At 43.1% G+C, this 19,407-nt stretch overlaps 1 protein-coding gene and 1 long non-coding RNA gene across 8 annotated transcripts in view; one reads left to right on the forward strand and one right to left on the reverse strand.

Annotated features, from left to right (window-relative positions):
• Nucleotides 1–11,481, reverse strand: part of LOC103226554 (uncharacterized) — a 228,073-nt gene extending 216,592 nt beyond the window's left edge. For 3 of the 4 annotated variants that reach the window (XR_012090365.1, XR_012090363.1, XR_012090362.1), the window contains exon 1: nucleotides 11,403–11,481. This is a non-coding gene — a long non-coding RNA (uncharacterized lncRNA). The remainder of the gene's footprint in view (nucleotides 1–11,402) is intronic. The other variant, XR_012090364.1, reaches the window with a different exon arrangement.
• The window catches only part of CDK6 (cyclin dependent kinase 6), a 236,277-nt gene continuing 228,252 nt past the window's right edge, over nucleotides 11,383–19,407 (forward strand). Inside the window, exons 1-2 of one of the 4 annotated variants that reach the window (XM_007982158.3) lie at nucleotides 11,383–11,488; nucleotides 14,274–14,877. In XM_007982158.3, coding sequence (XP_007980349.1) covers nucleotides 14,645–14,877 — 233 coding nt within the window. In that variant the 5' untranslated portion in view covers nucleotides 11,383–11,488; nucleotides 14,274–14,644. Of the gene's footprint in view, nucleotides 11,489–12,735; nucleotides 12,937–13,954; nucleotides 14,162–14,273; nucleotides 14,878–19,407 lie in introns of those variants that run through there. The other 3 variants (XM_038004360.2, XM_007982159.3, XM_038004359.2) reach the window with 3 other exon arrangements.

A 19,407-nucleotide genomic window follows, 5' to 3' on the forward strand; every position in this document is an offset into this window, starting at 1 on the left:
TGCCCCTCTGGTGACTTTTGAGTGAGCCCTGAAGGAAGTGATGAAGACAGACCTGTGGGTAAAGAGTTTTTCAGCCATAGGGAACAAAGTACAAAGGCTCAGAGGTGTGATGTGCTTGGTGAGTTCAGGAACGGCAAGGGAGCCAGTCTGGATGCCACAGAGAAAGCAAGAGAGAGAGTGAAGAGAAGAATCAGAGTACTAGTGGAGTAGGGTCAGATTGTGTAAGGACTTACAAACCATGGAAGGGACTCAGATTTTACTCTGAGAGAAATGATATGTCACTGAAGGGTCTGAATACTGAAGAGGACTGATATGATCTGGCTTTGGTTTTAAAAGGATTACTTTGACTGTTGTGCGCGGAAGGCAGAGGGCCAAGGACAGAAACAGGGTGATCAGCTGGGAGCCTATTGCAACACATCAACAGACCAGGTGAAAGATGAAGGTGGCTCCACCAGTAGTCGAGCTGTGACTATAAGGCTAGCAGGATTTGCTGATGGATTGCCTATAGCGTACGCAAAAAAGACAGGAGTCAAACTTGGTTGGTAAATTTTTGACTAAGTGACCAAAGAATGCATTTCTTAATTTACTATGATGGAAAAAAATGTGGGTGAAGGAATTTGGGGTGGTCAGTTTTGGATGTGTAAGTCTGAGATGTCTGTTAGACATTTATGCAGAAACATCCAGTAGGCAGACAGATATTCATGCCCGGAATTCAAAGAGGACATCCGAATGGAGATACAAATTTTGGAATGTCGGTATGCAAATAATACATAAAGTCTTAGAACTAGATGAGGTCACCCAGAGTGAGAGTGGAGAGGGGAAGATGAGGTCTGAGCACTAAGCCCCAGAATACAGCAATCTAGAGGTTGGGAAGAGGAAGATGTAACCAACAAGGGAGTGAATAGGAGAGGCTGTGAGGGAGGAGATGCAGCACGAGAGTGAAGTCCTGGGGACAGTGAAGGCAGCCGTTCAAGAAGGGTGTACAGGGAAAGTACATGGGACTTTTCCCTTGATGTCTTCTATTTTCTCAATGAAATAAAAAGCAAAGGTGTCATGACAATGAGACCAGGAAGAAGGTGCTGGAGACTTGGGAAGATAGGAGAAGAAATGAAATAATCTCTGGAAAGCAGGATAGAACATTGACTAGGGAAATACAGTAGCATTGCCTACAAGTGGTGTGCTATTAAAGAAAGCTGCTCTTTTAGCAAACACAGAAGAGGGTGGGTTGGAGGCCAGGTGCGATAGCTCACTCCTGTAATCCCAGCACTGTGGGAGGCCAAGGTGGGTGGATAGCTTGAGCTCAGGAATTTCAGACCAGCTTGGGCAACATGGTGATACCCTGTCTCTACAAAAAGTAAAAAACAAAAACAAAAACAAAAGTTAGCCGAATGTAGTGGTGGCATGCCTGTGTTCCCAGCTACTTGGGGGACTGAGGTGAGAAGATCACTTGAGCCCAGGAGGCAGAGGTTGCAGTGAGCGGAGATCATCCCACTGCACTTCAGCCTGGGTGACAGAGCAAGACTCTGTCAAAAAAAAAAAAAAAGAAAGAAAGAAAGAAAGAAAGAAAGAAAGAAAGAAAGAAAGAAAGAAAGAAAGAAAGAAAGAAAGAAAGAGAAAAGAAAAGAAAAGATGGTGGGTGGGTTGGGGGGCTCTGATTTGCAAAATTCAATGTCAGACTTGCTCAACTTCAGTGTCAGACAGAAGATTTGAAGAAGTTGCGGGGAGGACCCTAACAGAGTTAAGGCCAACCCCATCGGAGCATTGGCCTCTAGTGCCTGGTCAGAACAGGACGGCATTAGATAAAGTATTTTCAAAGGTGGCCTAAAACAACTGAATCACAGAATGCCTGACACTGGCGGTTAAGTAGAAAAGCCAAAGGTGAAGGCTAACAGTGAGAAGAGGCCATAAGTTTGAAAAGTTATTCAGTCAGCAAGTGGCAGCAGTGTAGGCAGGCAGGGAAAAGCAGAGTGAAAGAGGTCGGGTTTGTGGTTAGGGTTGAGGCAATGAATACTGGAAGGCTGATGGAAACCCATTTTTATGTGCACAGCACAGGGGAAGGCTTGATAACTTCAATGGGATTAAATGAGTTTGTAGAGGAACAATTCAACTGCTGATTGTTAAGTCTTAGAAGATACCTCCAGATGTCAGGCAGGACCAGGAGGAAAAGCTGGTAATGCAAGACAAAAGAACATTGAATCAAGAAGTGGCAGAAGTCGTGTGCCATGACAGCTAAGACAGAAGAGAATTTTGAGAAAAGATTGAAAACCGGTGTTAGAATTGCAGAGCCTAACAACAAAGAAAACCTGTATCTGAGTGCATCAGTGACGGTGGTGGAAAGAACAATTTCATGAAAGAGTTGAAGGATCAAACATCCCTTGAATGTGAAGGAGGCTGGAAGTGTAAAACGAATGCCCACATCTGGAATGTCCACCCCAGACCTTCCATCGTGTAGGAAGCACTGGCTACAGAATCTGCATGGTCCAGTCCAAAATAAAAATGTGGGACATCTAATTCAAAAATTATTAAGATGGCAAAGCAGAAATTATACCAAGTCTAGGACCTGTGCTACACTGAAGGATGCATGAAGCTGGCCCCACAGATAAGAAAGAAGAAAAGCAGAATGCCATCTGGAAACAGCAGTGGGTTTCTCAAGGATGCTAGGTCTAGGTGTTACTTTAAGGCAGAGCTAGGCAAAGGTTGAAAGCTCTCTACTCCCTGTGCCACTAGATATTTTTATTTGTCATCTCAAATTTAAAACCTTCATCAAGTCATCTACTTTTGCTGTCTTTCTTTTATCTCTTGTGAGCGGCACCATTTTTTTAACGCCTCAAACCCAAAACCTAATAAGGAGTTTGGTCCTATGCTTCAGTTTCATTGTCTGCAAAATGGAGATAATTGGGTTTAAATGGGCAAATTACACAAAGTGCTTACAGCTATCCTGGCAGGACTCTTCTCATTATTCTGTTTGTCTTATTAACCAAATCCTATCAAATGTTTACTTTGAATTCTCTCTGGTAGACATTCTCTTTTTCCCCTCTTTCCTAGACTATTCCCCGGGGTCTTTTCACCACTTGTAGGATCCTGAAGATTGGCTTCTCTGACTCCCACGTCCTGCACCTGTGACTGCCAAGTCATCTTTCTTGTGTGGCTTTTGTCCTATCACTGCTCCAAGAACTACCTTTTCTGCTGGCAGATCTTAAAACAATTGTGTTTTCTGCCTGTTAATCAGGTTTAAGCTTCCCCATCTGGATTTCACAGCTCTTTTTGACGTAGTGTGGACCTAGGGGGGTCAGATTAATTTAGCTTCCTGAGCTTCCCATCCATCACTCTATATGCTCCTGTTGAGGGAAGCCATGGTGTTGCAACCCAAAGATGGAGACTGAGGGTGTTGTAACAATAAAAATGAAGACCTTTACCAGCCCTGCCTAAGAGTTCATCCTCAAAGAAGATAACATGGAATCCATTATAAGAAAACAGGTAAGTAAGATGTGGCCTAGAAGTGTGTACCAGGTGACTTCTGAGGTGGAAAATTATCTGGTGATACCTGTGTTTCTTGTGATATATCTTTCATTCAACCTGTACTTACTGTCTAATGATGCTGGACTAGGACTCAGATATAAAGAAAGTCCTCAGTCCCTCCCACATTTGAGTCCATCATCCTTTATAGTCCTGTGCATATAGTCCTATATACATTTTTATAGCCTCTCTTAGTAGGAGTCAGTGGAGAAGAAAAGTACAGGAACTAAGTGGTCAAAGCACCAGATGGCCTATGGATAGGGAAAAGAAAACTGAGAAAAATGGCTGACAAGGTAACATTTGCATATCAAAGGCCAAGAAGACAAGGAACTGTGGAAATATCCACGAGAGGTTGAAAAAAAAAGGCAAGGAGCAAGTGCGGTAGCTGCCCTTGAGTGTTTTTAGGGAGACAGTTAGGGGTAGGAAATGCAATGTCATGCTAAACGAAGAAGATAAGGCAAGTAGTAGGGAAGAGATTGACATGGTGACTATATTAGTCCATTTTCACATTACTACAAAGATACTACCCAAGACTGGATAATTTATAAACAAAGGAATTTAATTGACTCACAGATCTGCATAGCTGGGGAGGCCTCAGGAAACTTACAATCATGGCAGAAAAGAAAACAGGCAACTTCTTCACAAGGCAGCAGGAGAGAGAGCAAGCAAGAGCAGGGAAAATTGCCTTATAAAACCATCAAGTCTCATGAGAACTCACTGTCACAAGAACAGCATGGGGGAAACCACCAAGACCCAATCACCTCCCTCCCTTGACACATGGGGATTACAATTTAAGATGAGATTTGGGTGAAGACACAGAGCCAAACCATATCAGTGACAAACAGGGGGACACTCAGCACTTCAACAGAAATGGGAGGGGACATAGTGACTATGGAAGAGTAACCAATGAGGGACCTTTTGCAGTTAGGCAGCAAATTATGGGGTTTTAAAGACAAATGCCAGCAAATACATAAGGTATAGATTTAAGGGACATAATGGGGTGGCCCTTGGGCCACACCAAAGCATTAAGAAAAGGAAGAACAGAACTACATGGAATGAAAAGGGTAAGAAAAACAGCAAGGAACAGACTAAGGAGATTCAGCAGTACTGGGATAAGATCTGAACAAGAAGGAGAGGTCTCCAATGAGAAAATCCACCCTCTCCTCCATTCCTCACATACCTAGAGTCAGCTGTGGTTTTTGTCAAGGCCCAAGATAATCTTGGGTATGTTGTTTCTTGGGTTGATTTTCCTGCAATGAATGAATGTTTCATTCCAGTTAAAAAGAAAGACATCTCCATTAAAGGATTAGTTATCCCCCGAAAGAGAAAAAAAAATGGAAAATATGATTTTGTGAAAGGGATATTGACTGTACACAAATATTTATTAAATGTCTATTAATTCCAAAATGCATATAGCAAGTACTTATTTAATTCTCACACCAGTCTAATGTGGTAGATTATAGTATTCCTACTTTATTGATAAGGGAAATTGGTGATCTAAAAGCTTAAGAACCTAGCCCAAGGTTACACAATAAAGCCAGACTTTCAATCCATGACTATCTGGTCCTAACTACGTATATTTCCCTTCCCTGAACATCTAGAAGGACCTTCAAACAATGCACATGGTCTGATGCGGTGGAAAATAAGAACACAGAGAAAACAGCTGTTCCTCCACTCATGTTTTAATAATGGCTTTTAATCAATAGCTCCAGAAATATACTGGAACCTCTCAAATTCACAGTATATTGCCTTTGACTCTCCCACCCCCACCTTCCCACTTTCTCACTGAGTCCAACTGGCACTGACATTTTTAATAGTTTAGAGATAAGTTTCGTGACACCTTTGAAGAGTTTCTGTGATAACCCAAGATTTCTAATCTTGGATATCCTGGTTCTATGTAAACTATTGTAACCTATTTATCACATTTTTGTTAATGAGGGTTGATTAATTTATCACTTTTAGTTTTGGCTGAATAATTAAAGCCTAGCTCCTCCTTCTCCATATCTAATGAAAACACTAGTGAATTTTCCTAATGTTTTTCTAGAAGTCTTCATTTCTACTCAGTCTTAAAAACCTACAGGGTTAGGTTAGAGAGAACTCAACATAATTCACATTTGAAATCCAGAAACCTTTCCAGGTTGCAGACATCAGAGTCCTATCCTCTGATATTACTCTTGTTTAGGGAGTTTATAAAAACAGATCTATAATCATGGCACCTAGCATATAACGCTGCTCAGAACTACAGCATTTTCAAGCTGCAGCAGCTGTAGAAATCATCCAGTCCAATCATCTCATTTATTGATGACGACCTTAAAGCCCAGGGGTTTAGTGTTTTGCCCAAGGTCATACAGGTAGTTTGTGGCCAACTCCAGTTTAAATTTCAAGTCTTTCAATACCCAGAACAGCAACCTCCATATCTCCATATCTTCTCTTGTGAAGATAAAATTATTTGTTGTCTCTCTCCGACTGTTTTGTAATATCTTTCTGAATCATTAGAAAACCCATTTAATAGGCATGGACACTGAAGGTCAGAAGAATTAAATGACTGGTCACCGACGATGCAATTAATAGTAAGTACTGAGAAAGGAAGAACTGGGAATGAAAACACAAGTCTTCTGACTTAGAAATCAAGGATTCTATCTTTTAGGACGTAGTCACACAGATATTAAGGATATTGGCAAATAAAATTAGCAATCTTTCTAAACTCTGGGCTATATAGTATCTAGTTTACCTCAAAGTCTAGTATTTGCTCTTTTAAAATAAAATTTATTTAATTGGAATTTTGAGGAAACAGAGACATTTATCTAAATACATTTTCTTTCAGCCAATATTTTAGGAATTTGTCTTTCAAACAAATCTAGAAATGTACCTAAACACATTTTCTTTCAGACAAAAATGTTTTAAATGACTAATATCAGCAACACAAGAAAAAACATACCAAATTTACCCCAAGTAGCAGGATGACCTGGCTCTTTCCTGTTTAAGCAACATGGAACACTGGTCCTCAACTTTCAAATGTTATTCTAGTTATGTCATGGTGTACCAGTCTGTTCTGTGCCCGCCTGACTCAGTAACACTCCTAGAAGGGGACAAGAATGATTACTGAATTCACTGACCACTTACCAGGGCCAGAGGGCACAACTAGGAGTTGGAGGATTGTTAAAGGGAACTAAGCATGCTGGGTGCTCTTGGGAGGACTCAGGGTAGCTTAATAAGGTAGAAAGCGAATTGGTAGAAAGCGAATTGCCTCAGGAGTTAGAGCAAAGGGGGATGTCTTCCAGCTGAAGGAATTGCAAAGGTTTTATGGAAGAGCTGGCGTGCAAGGATGACATGACTTAGAGAAGAGGGCTAAGAAGGAAAAGAACTGTAGGCAGAGAAAACACATTTCTGAGGTCCTGAAATCAGCACACAGGTCCTTAAATTTTATTAAGCAGTTCCAAAGAAGACGGTCTAAAGGATGCGAAGTCAACTTTTCTGTTGACAAACATTTATTGGACATAAAATGCTTGCCAGTTACTGTGCTAGGTACTGGGGATGCAAAGATGTGAGTAATTTTGAACAAACTTATAACAAGGTTTAGAAATCAAACTCTCGCTTCAATTTATGGTAAAATGTTTGATCCACAGAACTATGCTATGATATATTTTCTTCTAGGCATTCAAAGAATTCTGCAAAGAATTCCATTCTATGTTATTTTTGGGAAAAATCTAGAATAAGACAACATAAAATAGATTTATATGTGAATATGGAGTCATACATATATGACCTCATTTAATAAGACATTTAATTGCATAATAGGATAGACACAGAAGGCCATTCATCCTGAAAGAATCGGGTTGCCTGGCTACACCATACTTATAAGCACTGAGGCTGCATCTCTCAGCCCCACGACCTCAGCATGTGCTTCCTTCACTTGTCCCTGCTGCCAGGCCATTCACAGAAGTTTCTCCCTGGGTGCCTTCTTTGTCCCTCCTCCTACCTCTGAGATTCCACTTTATCATCGTTCACTCCCACTGTGTTATACCTTCACTGCTCCAACTGAATGGTCTATCTAAAGCATATAAACACCTTTTAGCTCAACCAAAAGCAGCTATGGCAACACAATTTTTAGGCCATGTGTACAGTTGAGATGCAAGTATTATCTCAGAAAAGAAATGTTAGAAACAAGTGAAAATTACAGGTCACTGTAAATAGAAAGAAAACATAGGTTTTTTTTATGTGATTATCACCATCTTTTGTAAATATATTTCCATAGTTATTTTTCTGATTACTCAGAATTCTAATATAGATGATGAAAGGATCTTAAGAACATGTTTCAAACTCAAACATGTCATAACAATATGCCAAGAACATACAGGTATTCACACACACACATACACACAAAAGAAAAAAACGATATGGGTGTCTATCAAAAGGGAAAAATTTAAAAAGATGATGGCAATTATACAAATATGAACATAGTACTGACATGTTGCACAAAGAAAATTATAGAGTAGTAGAATCAATGGAAGTAGAATGTTCCAAAAGATAGTAATGTTTGTTTTTTTCCTCCTTAAATGTTATAAGCTACTACCTTATTTCTATTTTTTCCCTCATGGCAGATATCAAAATCATTTCAAGTTTCACTGCTCAAATGCAATGCAATAGATCACATGTAACAGTAAAAACAGAAAAACCCAGGTCATTTCCAAATTTACAGAAATAATTTATTTAGAAGACTGAAATTTAAAAATCATTTAAAGCTCAGAATTTTATAATGCAAAAAGTTGATAATACAATTGACTTTTCCTAAGATATTTAGCAAACTTTCAACAATATAGTTCAGGGGAAAACCCAACAAAACATCTTGGAAATGTCTGAGAAGGGAAAGAAGAATGCATTAAAATGCACTGCATTTATATTATGCTATTTCTGTTAAAATTATAGTTTCTCATGATTATTACTCAATAAAGATAACATGTACACAAACACATAAATCAGGTTAAAAAGTAGAGTAACTTGTTTCAAAGTTAAACTAGAAGTGTATTTTAAAATAATTGTGTAGTAAATTACAGCAAAATCTCACTTCTGAGTTTCTGGAAAATATATTTTATAAACTCAAACAGCTAATATAAATCAGAAATGAATTAGATTTAGGTGTACATTATGTAATTATTATTTGTAACTAAATTACTCATTTCCTTAACAAGGTTAAAAATTATAGACCAGAATTTAAAATTTTATGTTTATTTCAGTGAAAACAAAATTGTACAGGTATTTGATATTTAAATGTTCACTCATGAAATACATTCTTTATATGACACTAAGAAATCTTTCAGTGTACGTTACACCACCATATTTGGAAATAAGTCCATGAATTGTAATTTTTAAATAACCGTAAGATGATTTGCAACTTCAGAATATCTGATATGTGGTATGAAAATATTGGTTGGAGTCATTATTCTTGAGTTCTATATATTCATTCTCAGAAGACTCCTAAACAAAGAAGTTGGAATTTGGTTCACAGTTTAAAAACTTTGAACAAATTTTCTTATGATAACCTGTTACCCACAGCAGAAGTTATCCATAAACAAAAATAATCTGGTATTTACTAATTTCATACAATCAGTTGTAAAAACTTCCTTGGGTCTGAAGCTTTCACCAACTGGGATTTAATGTGAACCATAACCAGGGAGAGTGAACAACAATAAATTAACATAAAAGATAGCAATATCAGGAAAAGAAGAGGACAGAGAGTTAACACTCAGTATTAACATATATAATTAAATAAAGTTTCATTGTTTTTTACATTGTCCAAATGATCTAGTAACCTAAATCATGGAATTTCTGATCTAGCAATGGCTGTTGTCAAATTTAGTAATTAAAAATTCAACCCAGTGTAGAAAAGACACTTCTCTGTTAATTTAAAAGATATTTGTAGCTTACTATTTTTTAAATAAATGATTTATTCAAATAAATTCTAGCCATGATGTGCTGGTTCCTATTTACTGGCAATTATTTCTGGATTATATAAACGTGTTAATTACCATCAAGTAAACCTTGTTTTAAAAGGCAAATGGTAAGTGTGAACAATTATCCAAATGGAGGATTCCCATTTGTGTCTCTGGCTTAAAGTCTAGTGATTTGTAGTGATCTAATATTTTAATGTAAATATAAAATCTAATGATTTGCCTTATTAAATTTATAAGACATATGAGATTATAGATAGCTTTATAAATACAAATTTTGTTCAGAAAACTGGATCTTATTTTAGAAGACATGCTCTTAACACAAATGTATTTTATGAATTATCTTAAGCTTAAAGACATACAATTATTCACTTTTATTTTTAAAGAAAAAAGTATTATAATGCATTGCAAAATATGTGCTACTGGAAATGCATCAATTTTTTATTTCCCTAGCCTTACCTTACACTATAATATAGAATCAATTTTATAAAGGCAAAAATTTGATTTACTATGAGATCAGTAACATGGTTTTAAAGTCAAAAGATTTATAGAAGTAGTATGTCCAATTCAAACAGAATTTTGCCGGGTTTTAATTTTTCTACAAAGCACTGAAGTAAATAATTTTGTGAAAAGTTTTTCTTTAATATGTTTTAAAGGGTTTCAAGTATTCTACAGACAGAGATTTTGGGGAGAACACCAAATTCTTTCCAAAAAGACAGCTATTTCAAGTTTTCTTTTACTCCATTGTAGAAGGTTTTAAAGACTTTTTTTCTCCAAAAGCTCATTTTCACCTGAAATAATTGTATTCAAGGGTTTCTAAGCAGGTAAAGTATACATTCTTACAAGGTTTCAAATTTCAGATTTCCAATAATGCATTTAAACTGAGCACTCCTCTTTCTGTGTATGTATCTATTATCTGCAGTTCTATTATTTACACTAAATTTTAGTCTTTTTAGCTCCTCTGAAATACGTTAGTGAACCCTCAGCAGTTACTAACCACTTAATAATTGTGAACCCGCCAGCCCCTTCAAGTAGATCGTTAACCATAAGAGTGCCTGACAATTTCCAAACCATATCCTCTGTCTAAAAGGAAAAGATAGGGCTTTGTGAGGCAGAAAGGAAGCGAAGGAAAACCAAACAAATGTAGCTCATGCTGAAAGTGAAAAGTGCTTGAACAGATTAGTATTTTCTTTTCTGCAAGGCATCCTGCCAAACTTTTTCTTTATTTTTTTAAGAGAAGAGTTATTTTTTTGGTCTGATTTTTCAGTTTCTTGGAAAGTATTGGTATTTACCACCCCCATCGGCCCTTGATAATTATTGTTGGTTGTTTTGTGTTTTTCCCATCCGTCCACGTCACACTGTGAGGACACCCCCCGCTTCACCCTGTCAAAACCCCAACTCTGGGCGACCCTGGGTTTGGAAACTCCGCCGACTCCCGACGACACGTCCCACTCTCTCCCACTAACGCCGCTTATTTTAGTCGCAGGATCCCCCTACTACAGTTTCAGTGAAAACCGGAAATTTTCATTTAACTCCCCTGCCCCCCCAGCCCCCCGCCCCGCGCCTTTCTAGCCCCCGACTCGTAGAAGGGAGCTAGGGAGCCCGGAGCTCGGAGCACTGCCGGGGCTTGGCCGCCTCCTTTCTCTCCGGAAGGCTTTAATTTGCACACTTTCTTGCCACTGCGCCACGAGCCCCCAGCCTCGCCGCGGGGTGGGTCTCCGGCAGAGTTGGCTTCTCGGGTCCCTGCCCCCACCCCGCGCGGTCGCCCCCGCTGCCTCCCTGGCTGGGGCCCCCAGCGCCGGCCAGAGCCCCGCGGCCCCCGTCCGCCCCCAGCGAGCGGCGCGGGCGGCGCCCTCCGCCTTCCCTCCGCCCTCCGCCGCTGTGCCCACCCCCTCGCCGGAGAGAGTGCTGGTAACTCCTTCCCCAGAGTCTGATTACCTGCTCCGCGAGGCCGCGGACACGTGCGGAGAGCCGACTGACACTCGCAGCCCCCTCAGGAGGCCCGACGCGACTGGGCCCCTCAGGTGAGGAGCTGTGCGCTCGGGTGGGTGGGCTGCGGGGTGGGGGGTCCCTGGGGAGATATGGGGGATTGGCCGGGGTCCGAGGCAGAACTGTGGGTGGGGTAAGTGGAGGCTGGCGGGGGGTGGGGGGGACCTGTGTTTCCCTGGAATCGGCTTTGGTTAACCCCTTACGAACTGAGACGGCGTTGGTTATGGGGGCCAGTTTTGGGGAGCTAGAGGATTCTAATCTGACCAGAGGGGGAGATCCTACGCTAGGGACACCCGCGACACCGAGATCCTGCTTCCACGTACCCGTGCGCACACACACCCACACAGAACACTCCTCATCCAGTTTCTCCAAACGGAACTGGAACTCTACTCGGACATTCACATAATAATTCACATTTAGGGTTCAAAATGCACTGCCTCTAGGGACTCCATGCTGGAGAATGTGCTTGCATTTCCCCCACGAAAACTCCCTCGCCAGCTCGCTGAGGTGTGGGTGTGGGCTCCACCTTCCCCTCCACGAGATAAATGTTAACGCAGGCTTCCTGCGGGCGTGTTATGCACAGAAGAGTGCACGCAGCCTGCCGGTGCCCAGGCTTGGAGCCCCACGAAGACGCACGTTTGCTTTAGTTTCCAAGTTTACTTTTATCATTTAAAATATTGGAGTTAAACACACGCCCCGTGGTGAGCAGCCCTTGTCCCCGCAGGGCGCCCGTCCGTGTGCATATGGGCGCATCTGCGTGTGCGCACACGCGGGAGTCGCGGTCCCCGGTGTGGCCTCTTGTTGCCGTGCTGGTGGCGACCCTTGTGGTGCTTGGCAGGCTTCGGGAGAGGCGCATGAAGGATTTCATTGAGTGTGAAGACAGAGAGCAGAGACAGAAAGCAGAAGGAGGCGGCTGCAGCCTTTGTAGTCGCGGAGGAATGCGGAAATGTTGAAGCACTATGTCAAACTTTTTTTGAAATGGGGTCAAGTCACATTCAGCCAGCGTGGGAAAGCAACAACAACAACAAAAAAAAAGTGGAGGAGAGGGGGGGAAAAGGCATTGCTGCTCCCGTTTCTCTCCGCCGAAGCCGACCGTCTGGGGGGCGAGTGGGGGGAGAGTCAGAGTAGTGCGGGGCCCGGCGGGGGCAGCAGGCGAAGTTCCCTGCGGGGGTGGGACGTCCCCGACGCTTCCTTCGCTGCGGAGCCCGGGGCTAGACTCAAGCGGGAGGGGGATGGGGGGACGCAGGAGAGGCGGGTTGGGCGGCCGGCGGCGGCTCCCCGGCTACCTGTGTGGCCCTCGACCTGGCTCAGACTCCCGGGCAGTCCTTGGGGGCTCTTTCCTCGGCTTTTAAGGAAAGTTCTGAATGGAGTGAGTGCCAGAAGCTCTGCTTTCGCCGCGGTCCGCTCCACCCGCTCATCGTGGGGGTCGCGCCGTTTGTTTAATTCCTGGCAAAAGGCGAGCGGGCCAGCGGTTGCGAGGCAGGTAATTCCGAGGTGCCCCGGGAATTCCGGACACGCAGCCAGCGTGGTGAAAGTCCTGCCGAGGCCGCGGCGGCCGTGGGGGAGGGAGGCTCCCTAGGTCCCAGATAGCTGCTGAATGGGGAGGGAAAGTTAGGGTACCCTTCTCCGGCGCTTTGTTATGCAGAGGGCTCCGGGGGCGTCCGGCTGCAGCCTGGACCCGGCCTTTAGCCGGAGAGGGAATGGGGCAGCCACCTCCGCTACCTACAGCGGGGTGGTCCTGGGAGTGGGAAAAGGTTCGCGAGTCCGGGCCCCGAGGGCAGAGACCTTGTTTCTCACCCCTGGAGGCGCAGGGTTTAACCCCCCACCCCCCACCCTTTGAAAGAGAGGTTGAGTTTTGCTCAGGTCGAAATCAATTTAAAACTTCAGGACGAGGCGCGATTAAGCTATCCTCTTCCTGAAATTATTCTTTAAGAAGACCACAAGCGAAATTGTGACGAACACCCCTTTCTCCTACCCTTGGGATCCCGTGGGGGACGGTGTCTCCCCTCCCCCAGGACCTCTCGTTCGCCCACCCCCGATTAGCCCCAACCCTCCCCGACCAGATGGCTGGTCTTCCCAAGGTTTCCACCAGGGAGGTCCTCCCAGTCGGAGAGAGAATTCCGTTTCCAACCGAGACTCCTTTACCCCAAAGAGACCATTTGTGTATGCGAGTCGTTTTTAAATGTCTCCTCGTAGAAAAACTGAAAGTAGAAAGAAAGGAAGCAATTTCTGAGCAGATGTCTGACCACCCCTTCTCGCACACACACAGCATCGGGTTACAGGGTCCTGGGAGCCCCCACCCACATTCTGCGGCCCCACACGGATGGACCCACAGTCCTTCCGCTCCAGCTTGTGCGCGACCCTTGAACGCCCTCCGGCACCCCTGGACCCCATCTCCCTGCACGTCCGGGCCTCAGGAGGCGGGGAGGGTAGCGACGCAACACAATGATATAGGGATAAATATTAAGCCGTGACATTGACGTGCCCGGCGCCTCCCCTCCCCCGCGCTCCCGGCACACTCTGGGCTGCTCGGCACGCCCCCTCCCGTTCCACTGCGTCCCGCGCCGCTCGCTCATCCCCGAGGGGCCCCTGCAACCTCTCCGCGCGAAGACGGCTTCAGCCCTGCAGGGAAAGAAAAGTAACTTCGCTTTTCTCGGAGGAACCAGGAAGGATTAAGCGGCTTGGGAGAGGGCAGGAGCGCGCGGAGGGTAGCGATGGAGGCTTCGTAAAGGAGGAGGAGGGGAGTCTGGAGGAACCCCGAGGAAGGCTTCTGGGCTGTCTGATTGCACTTTCTTCTTATTCTCCCGTCTCCTCCTTTAGGTGCAATGATTCTGGACTGAGACGCGCTTGGGCAGAGGCTATGTAATCGTCTCTGTCTGTGCTGAGGACTTCGCTTCGGGGAGGGAAGAGGAGGGATCGGCTCGCTCCTCAGGCGGCGGCAGCAGCAGCGACTCTGCAGGCGGAGTTTCGCGGCGGCGGCACCAGAGTTACGCCAGCCCCGCGGGGAGGTCGCTCCATCCAGCCTCCGCAGCCGCGAGAGCCCCAGCGCCCGAGCGCCTGAGCCGGCGGGGAGCAAGGAAAGCTAGACCAATCTCCGGGGAGCCCCGGAGTAGGCTAGCGGCGGCCGCCAGCTAGTTGAGCGCACCCCCCGCCCGCCCCAGCGGCGACGCGCCGGGCGGCGTCCAGGCGGCATGGAGAAGGACGGCCTGTGCCGCGCTGACCAGCAGTACGAATGCGTGGCGGAGATCGGGGAGGGCGCCTATGGGAAGGTGTTCAAGGCCCGCGACTTGAAGAACGGAGGCCGTTTCGTGGCGTTGAAGCGCGTGCGGGTGCAGACGGGCGAGGAGGGCATGCCGCTCTCCACCATCCGCGAGGTGGCGGTGCTGAGGCACCTGGAGACCTTCGAGCACCCCAACGTGGTCAGGTGAGCCAGGGAGCTGCGCCCTTGCAGTCTGGGGCCGCGCGCGCGGGGAGGGCCGAGCCGGGAATCCTCAGACCCAGAAAGGTGTGGGGCAGAGGGCGACTGGGGAGGTCCTGCGCGACCTGTTGATCTTACAGAGTGAGAGTTAAGTTTTGTCGACAGAGCCGCGAGCCAGAGCCGGTGACCTTGCCAGACAGCGAGCCGAAAGACAAGTCAAAAAACATGACCTGCGCAGGCTTCCCTGCAGCTGTGCAACTTAGAAGCGTTTTCTCCCTGCCCTCCCTGAAGGAGGGTCCGGGGGAGGTGGGTGCGTTTTAGGGACAAGATAAGCCAACCGGAGACATGCCCCGCTAGCTCCCGCATATTTTTACTGGCCATGCCGTTGGAGAATTTTTGAAAGACCTAGTAGGTGAGACTGGAGAATGAGGATGCTGTGTGGTAATCAGTGGGAACTTTATGGGTGGAGCCTAGTGTAAATCAGGTGAAGAAGATGCAGAAACATCATAATATTTTTGCCAGTCATACTCTCAGTTTCTCTTTATTAAAGTTGCGTAATAAGAATGACTGCTGGTGGTCTAAGGAGTTTGAGTGCTGATGCCCAATTTCAAACATCGTCATAAAAATTTCTTCCAAAACTGTTATCCCTGTGTCTGTTTTACTTTATATCTCTGGGCGGACATACTCTTTAGACTATTCTCCAAAGGGTTAAATGTGAGTTCAAGATGTGGCATGGTTAGATCATAAATGTTCTGCCCATGCTTTTCCCAGATGGGTTGTGCGAGTGAGTGGGGAGACAGCAGTTCTTAACTCTCTCCTGCGTGGTAACCAGTATTAAATGAAAATGTGTGACTTAGGATAATGGTGTTTTCTTAGTGATCCTGGAATTTCCCCATTGTGTGGTTGACATTGTTTGGTTGTGTCATCCTTTTCCTTTTTAAACAGAGATGCATAGCTTTACATTAAAAAGGAATGCCTTCTACAAATTGGGTTGTACAAAAACTTCTACAAATTGGATTGTGATTTTACTTTTCTCGATCTTGAGAAAATGTGTAGCAGAAAGATCTTTTTTCTCATCCATTTAGGGCTTCTGTTCAACAAATACATGCCTACTGTGTGCACTGAGGATGAAATTATGTAAATAAGCACAGCTAAATATTTTTGTAAAAAGTCAAACAATTTAACATTAGTCATCAAAGTGGAGAGACCCAAGACTGACCTTTGAAATACCAAACTCTCTACAGACTCAGAGAGACCAAGTAGCTACAGAATCTTCCTCGGAGGTTTTAACTTGTCTCCTCTTTTCCCAGGCTGGTGATTTGTGCGGTGCTTTGTTCTCAACGCAGTTTAGACTGAAGCTAGAAAGCATCAAAGAATCATAAATACATAAATAAGGCAGTAAATGGTTATGAAGTTGGAACCGCATTATACCTCTGCTTTAGCTAGTGAAGGAAGGACAAAAGATACTGAGATTGCGAGAATGAGTGTTTTGGAAGATGAGATTATATATAAAAAAGCTATAGATGACTTTTTTTAGTGTGTATTTTCTTTGTTAAAAACAACAAAATCCCTTTTGGGGGCTCTGTGTGATATTGGAGGGAAAAGGGGAGGGTACATTTAGCCCCCTGTAACTCAGTTGTCATCCCAGAGGAATCACCTGAATACATACCGAAGGATGAATTCCACCACTACAATTTTAAGACGAAAAGTTCTTGTTTTATTTTGTCTGTTACCTATGGAGTATCCAATTAAGGGTCATTATCATGTGTATGAATGAATAATGTCCCTCCAACACAGAGGTACTACAGAGGCACCCCTGTATAACACTGTTGTTTACAAAGCTCACGCCATTCTTATAACAGAGGCACACTTTCTGCCATTGTGCTTGTAGATTTTGTCTGATCCATCCTATTCTCTTGATTTATCCTCCTGATATTGATGTGTTTCTAGATGTTTCTAACGACTCATGACTTGGATTCTGTACTGTGAATTTCAGGAGGATATACTTATGAACTGAAGACAAAGGCATTGTTTTCTGAAGTTATTTTACATGTTAAGTGGCACCTTTTACATGATGGCACCTACCTGTTAAAGTCGTGAGAATAAAATGAGATGGTGTATGTGAAAGCACTTTGTAAATGTAAAAGTACTTCAGATATCTAAAGGATTGTTTGCATTTCAGCAGATTAGTAGGTCTCTTGCCATGGAGCAACTTCGCAGGGAGGAGTCAACTCACCTGACCTTTTTTGTAGAACAAATCGTATTCAAACCCAGACATTACAGGTTCTGGAACCAAGAAGCTACTTGAGGATAATTAGCCTGTAGGATGTCAGAAAAGACTGTCAGTCAGCGAGCCATGAAATTCAGTGATACTTGAGGAAATTATTGATGATGTCACCCTCGCGAGCTACAGATCTTCATTCCCTTTTTGTTTCCTTCCTATTTCTTCTCTTTTGCCTCTGTCTTGGAACAACCATTGGTCCCCATGACTTGCTTGGCCAGACTAAGAATTCTGGATTTTAGAGGTTGCTAATATTTGCTCAGACAGGGTCAGGAAATAAGGATAGTTGACAGCAGTTCTTTTCTTTCCAAGGAAGAGTTGTCAAAGTTGGGTCCCCAAACCTGTGATTTATTATTGCCCCTAGGATTAGTTTTACAATCTTAAGCCTGGTTCTTTAAAGGTTTCTTAAAAGGGCAGATGCTTTTATAAGTACCTTCAAGCCGTAAGTAATTGATCATAATTATAGGCCCTCCCCACAGATAGTTAAGCCTCTAAGCTAACAGGAGCATAATACACATATTAGTTTTTTCAAAAGTTTAAGATTTAATTTTGGTGGATTTGCCAGCAAAGCTGACTTGTTATTGCTGGCACTGGTACTGCCTGCATACACAGGGATAATGACTTGAAATTCTTGCTTACCTGCACTTGATGTATCCCAGGCCCTCACTTGATCAGCCAGTCAGTGTGTGGGAAGTAAATTTACTCTTTTTTTACATTTGGTAATCCCAAATCCTGGAACCTTTGCCAGAATAAGACTTCACTGTGAACCTCTGTTGGAGTTTCTGCACTGCACAAATGGATCCTGTTTTAACAGCCTGAACTAAAAACGAGAGATAACATAATAGCATGTTTTGTCAGCAGTCAGTTCATTCACCAAATATTTACTGAGGATCTACTATGTGCCAGACTCTTCTAGAAGTTGGGGATATAGCAATGAACAAGTCTGGAAAAGTCTCTGCACTTGTAGAACTTGCCTTGTAATGAGATGAGCAGTTCTTTCTTCTCTTTAAAAATTTACTCATCTTTATTTTAATTGCCTTGTTTTGTTATACTTAACCAGTTTTATAGAACAGATATTTCTGATAATCTGGTTACCAGGAATTTCCTGATTGAGTAGGCAACATAACCAAAAGGCTAATCAGAATCAAGTGCCTTTTGAAGATTAAATTTTACCTTGGGGACATAGGGGTTGATCTATATGAGATACTGACACATAGCTAATATAAGTAAACATTTGAGCTCCATTTATTCAGAAAGGATTTAGGAAGGGCATGTGCTTTAAAAACCATGGGGCTAGGTGCTGGGAAAGATACCTGGGTAAATCACACCTGGCTACTCCTGAAGCAGTTCTTCCCATGTTTGAAGGAATAAGATGATCACCATAACCCTGATACATGACTGGATCATGTGCTGTAAGAAAGATACAAGCAAGTGCTTACCTGTATTGTCTCTAGGGATTAAATTTATTAGTGTAACAGTGAAAGCAATTCAAATTCAAATATTGGCTCTGGAAACTAAAAGTCATTACGTATCAGTGAATAAACTTGTGATGTTTAAATATTATAATTAGAATATTTAGTCACTGCTTTAAAAACAAAACAAAACAAAAAACCCAAAGAAAAGGCTGTAAAGCTTAATGATTATTCAAGGAGAGTTTTCTAATTTTCTCTCTCTTTTAAAGCTCTTAGTAATATATAGCATAAAAGGTGAGTAAAAATATGATTTTCTCTAGAAAACCTAATTGTTAACAGGGTGAAGGAAACATTACATATTTGACTCTGTAAAGCCAGGTCTTCAATTGGATTAGTTCATGAGAATCCTTCTGAATAAAACTGCTATTTGTGTGGTTGAATAATACATTTACTAGGGCTTTTTTCAATAAAAGCAGGAAAAGCAGGAGTTTAATTCTCCTTTTAAATATCAGTATGTTAAAAGTATGTTTCTTCTTTCTGTCTCTGAGAGTTCCTTGAAAAGTTTCTAATTTATCAAGGTTGTTTAGTAAATAAACATTTTCACAGTGGTATTCTGCTCACTTTTTGTTTCTGCAGAAGAACTTGATAATGCTGAATTTTTGACATTGCAGTTACATCCCTTTTATACAACTATTATCAACATAGAATTATTAGAATCTCTCTGTGGAATCAAGGACAAAAAAGGTCTATAAGAGGAAAACTTGTATAAACTTGAATATCTTTGGGGATATTTTCCTATGTTTAAGACATGGGTAAATGAATATTTATGCAAATAGGTTCCTA

Source organism: Chlorocebus sabaeus, chromosome 21 (assembly GCF_047675955.1).
Source record: "Chlorocebus sabaeus isolate Y175 chromosome 21, mChlSab1.0.hap1, whole genome shotgun sequence".
In the NCBI taxonomy this organism is placed as follows: domain Eukaryota; kingdom Metazoa; phylum Chordata; class Mammalia; order Primates; family Cercopithecidae; genus Chlorocebus; species Chlorocebus sabaeus.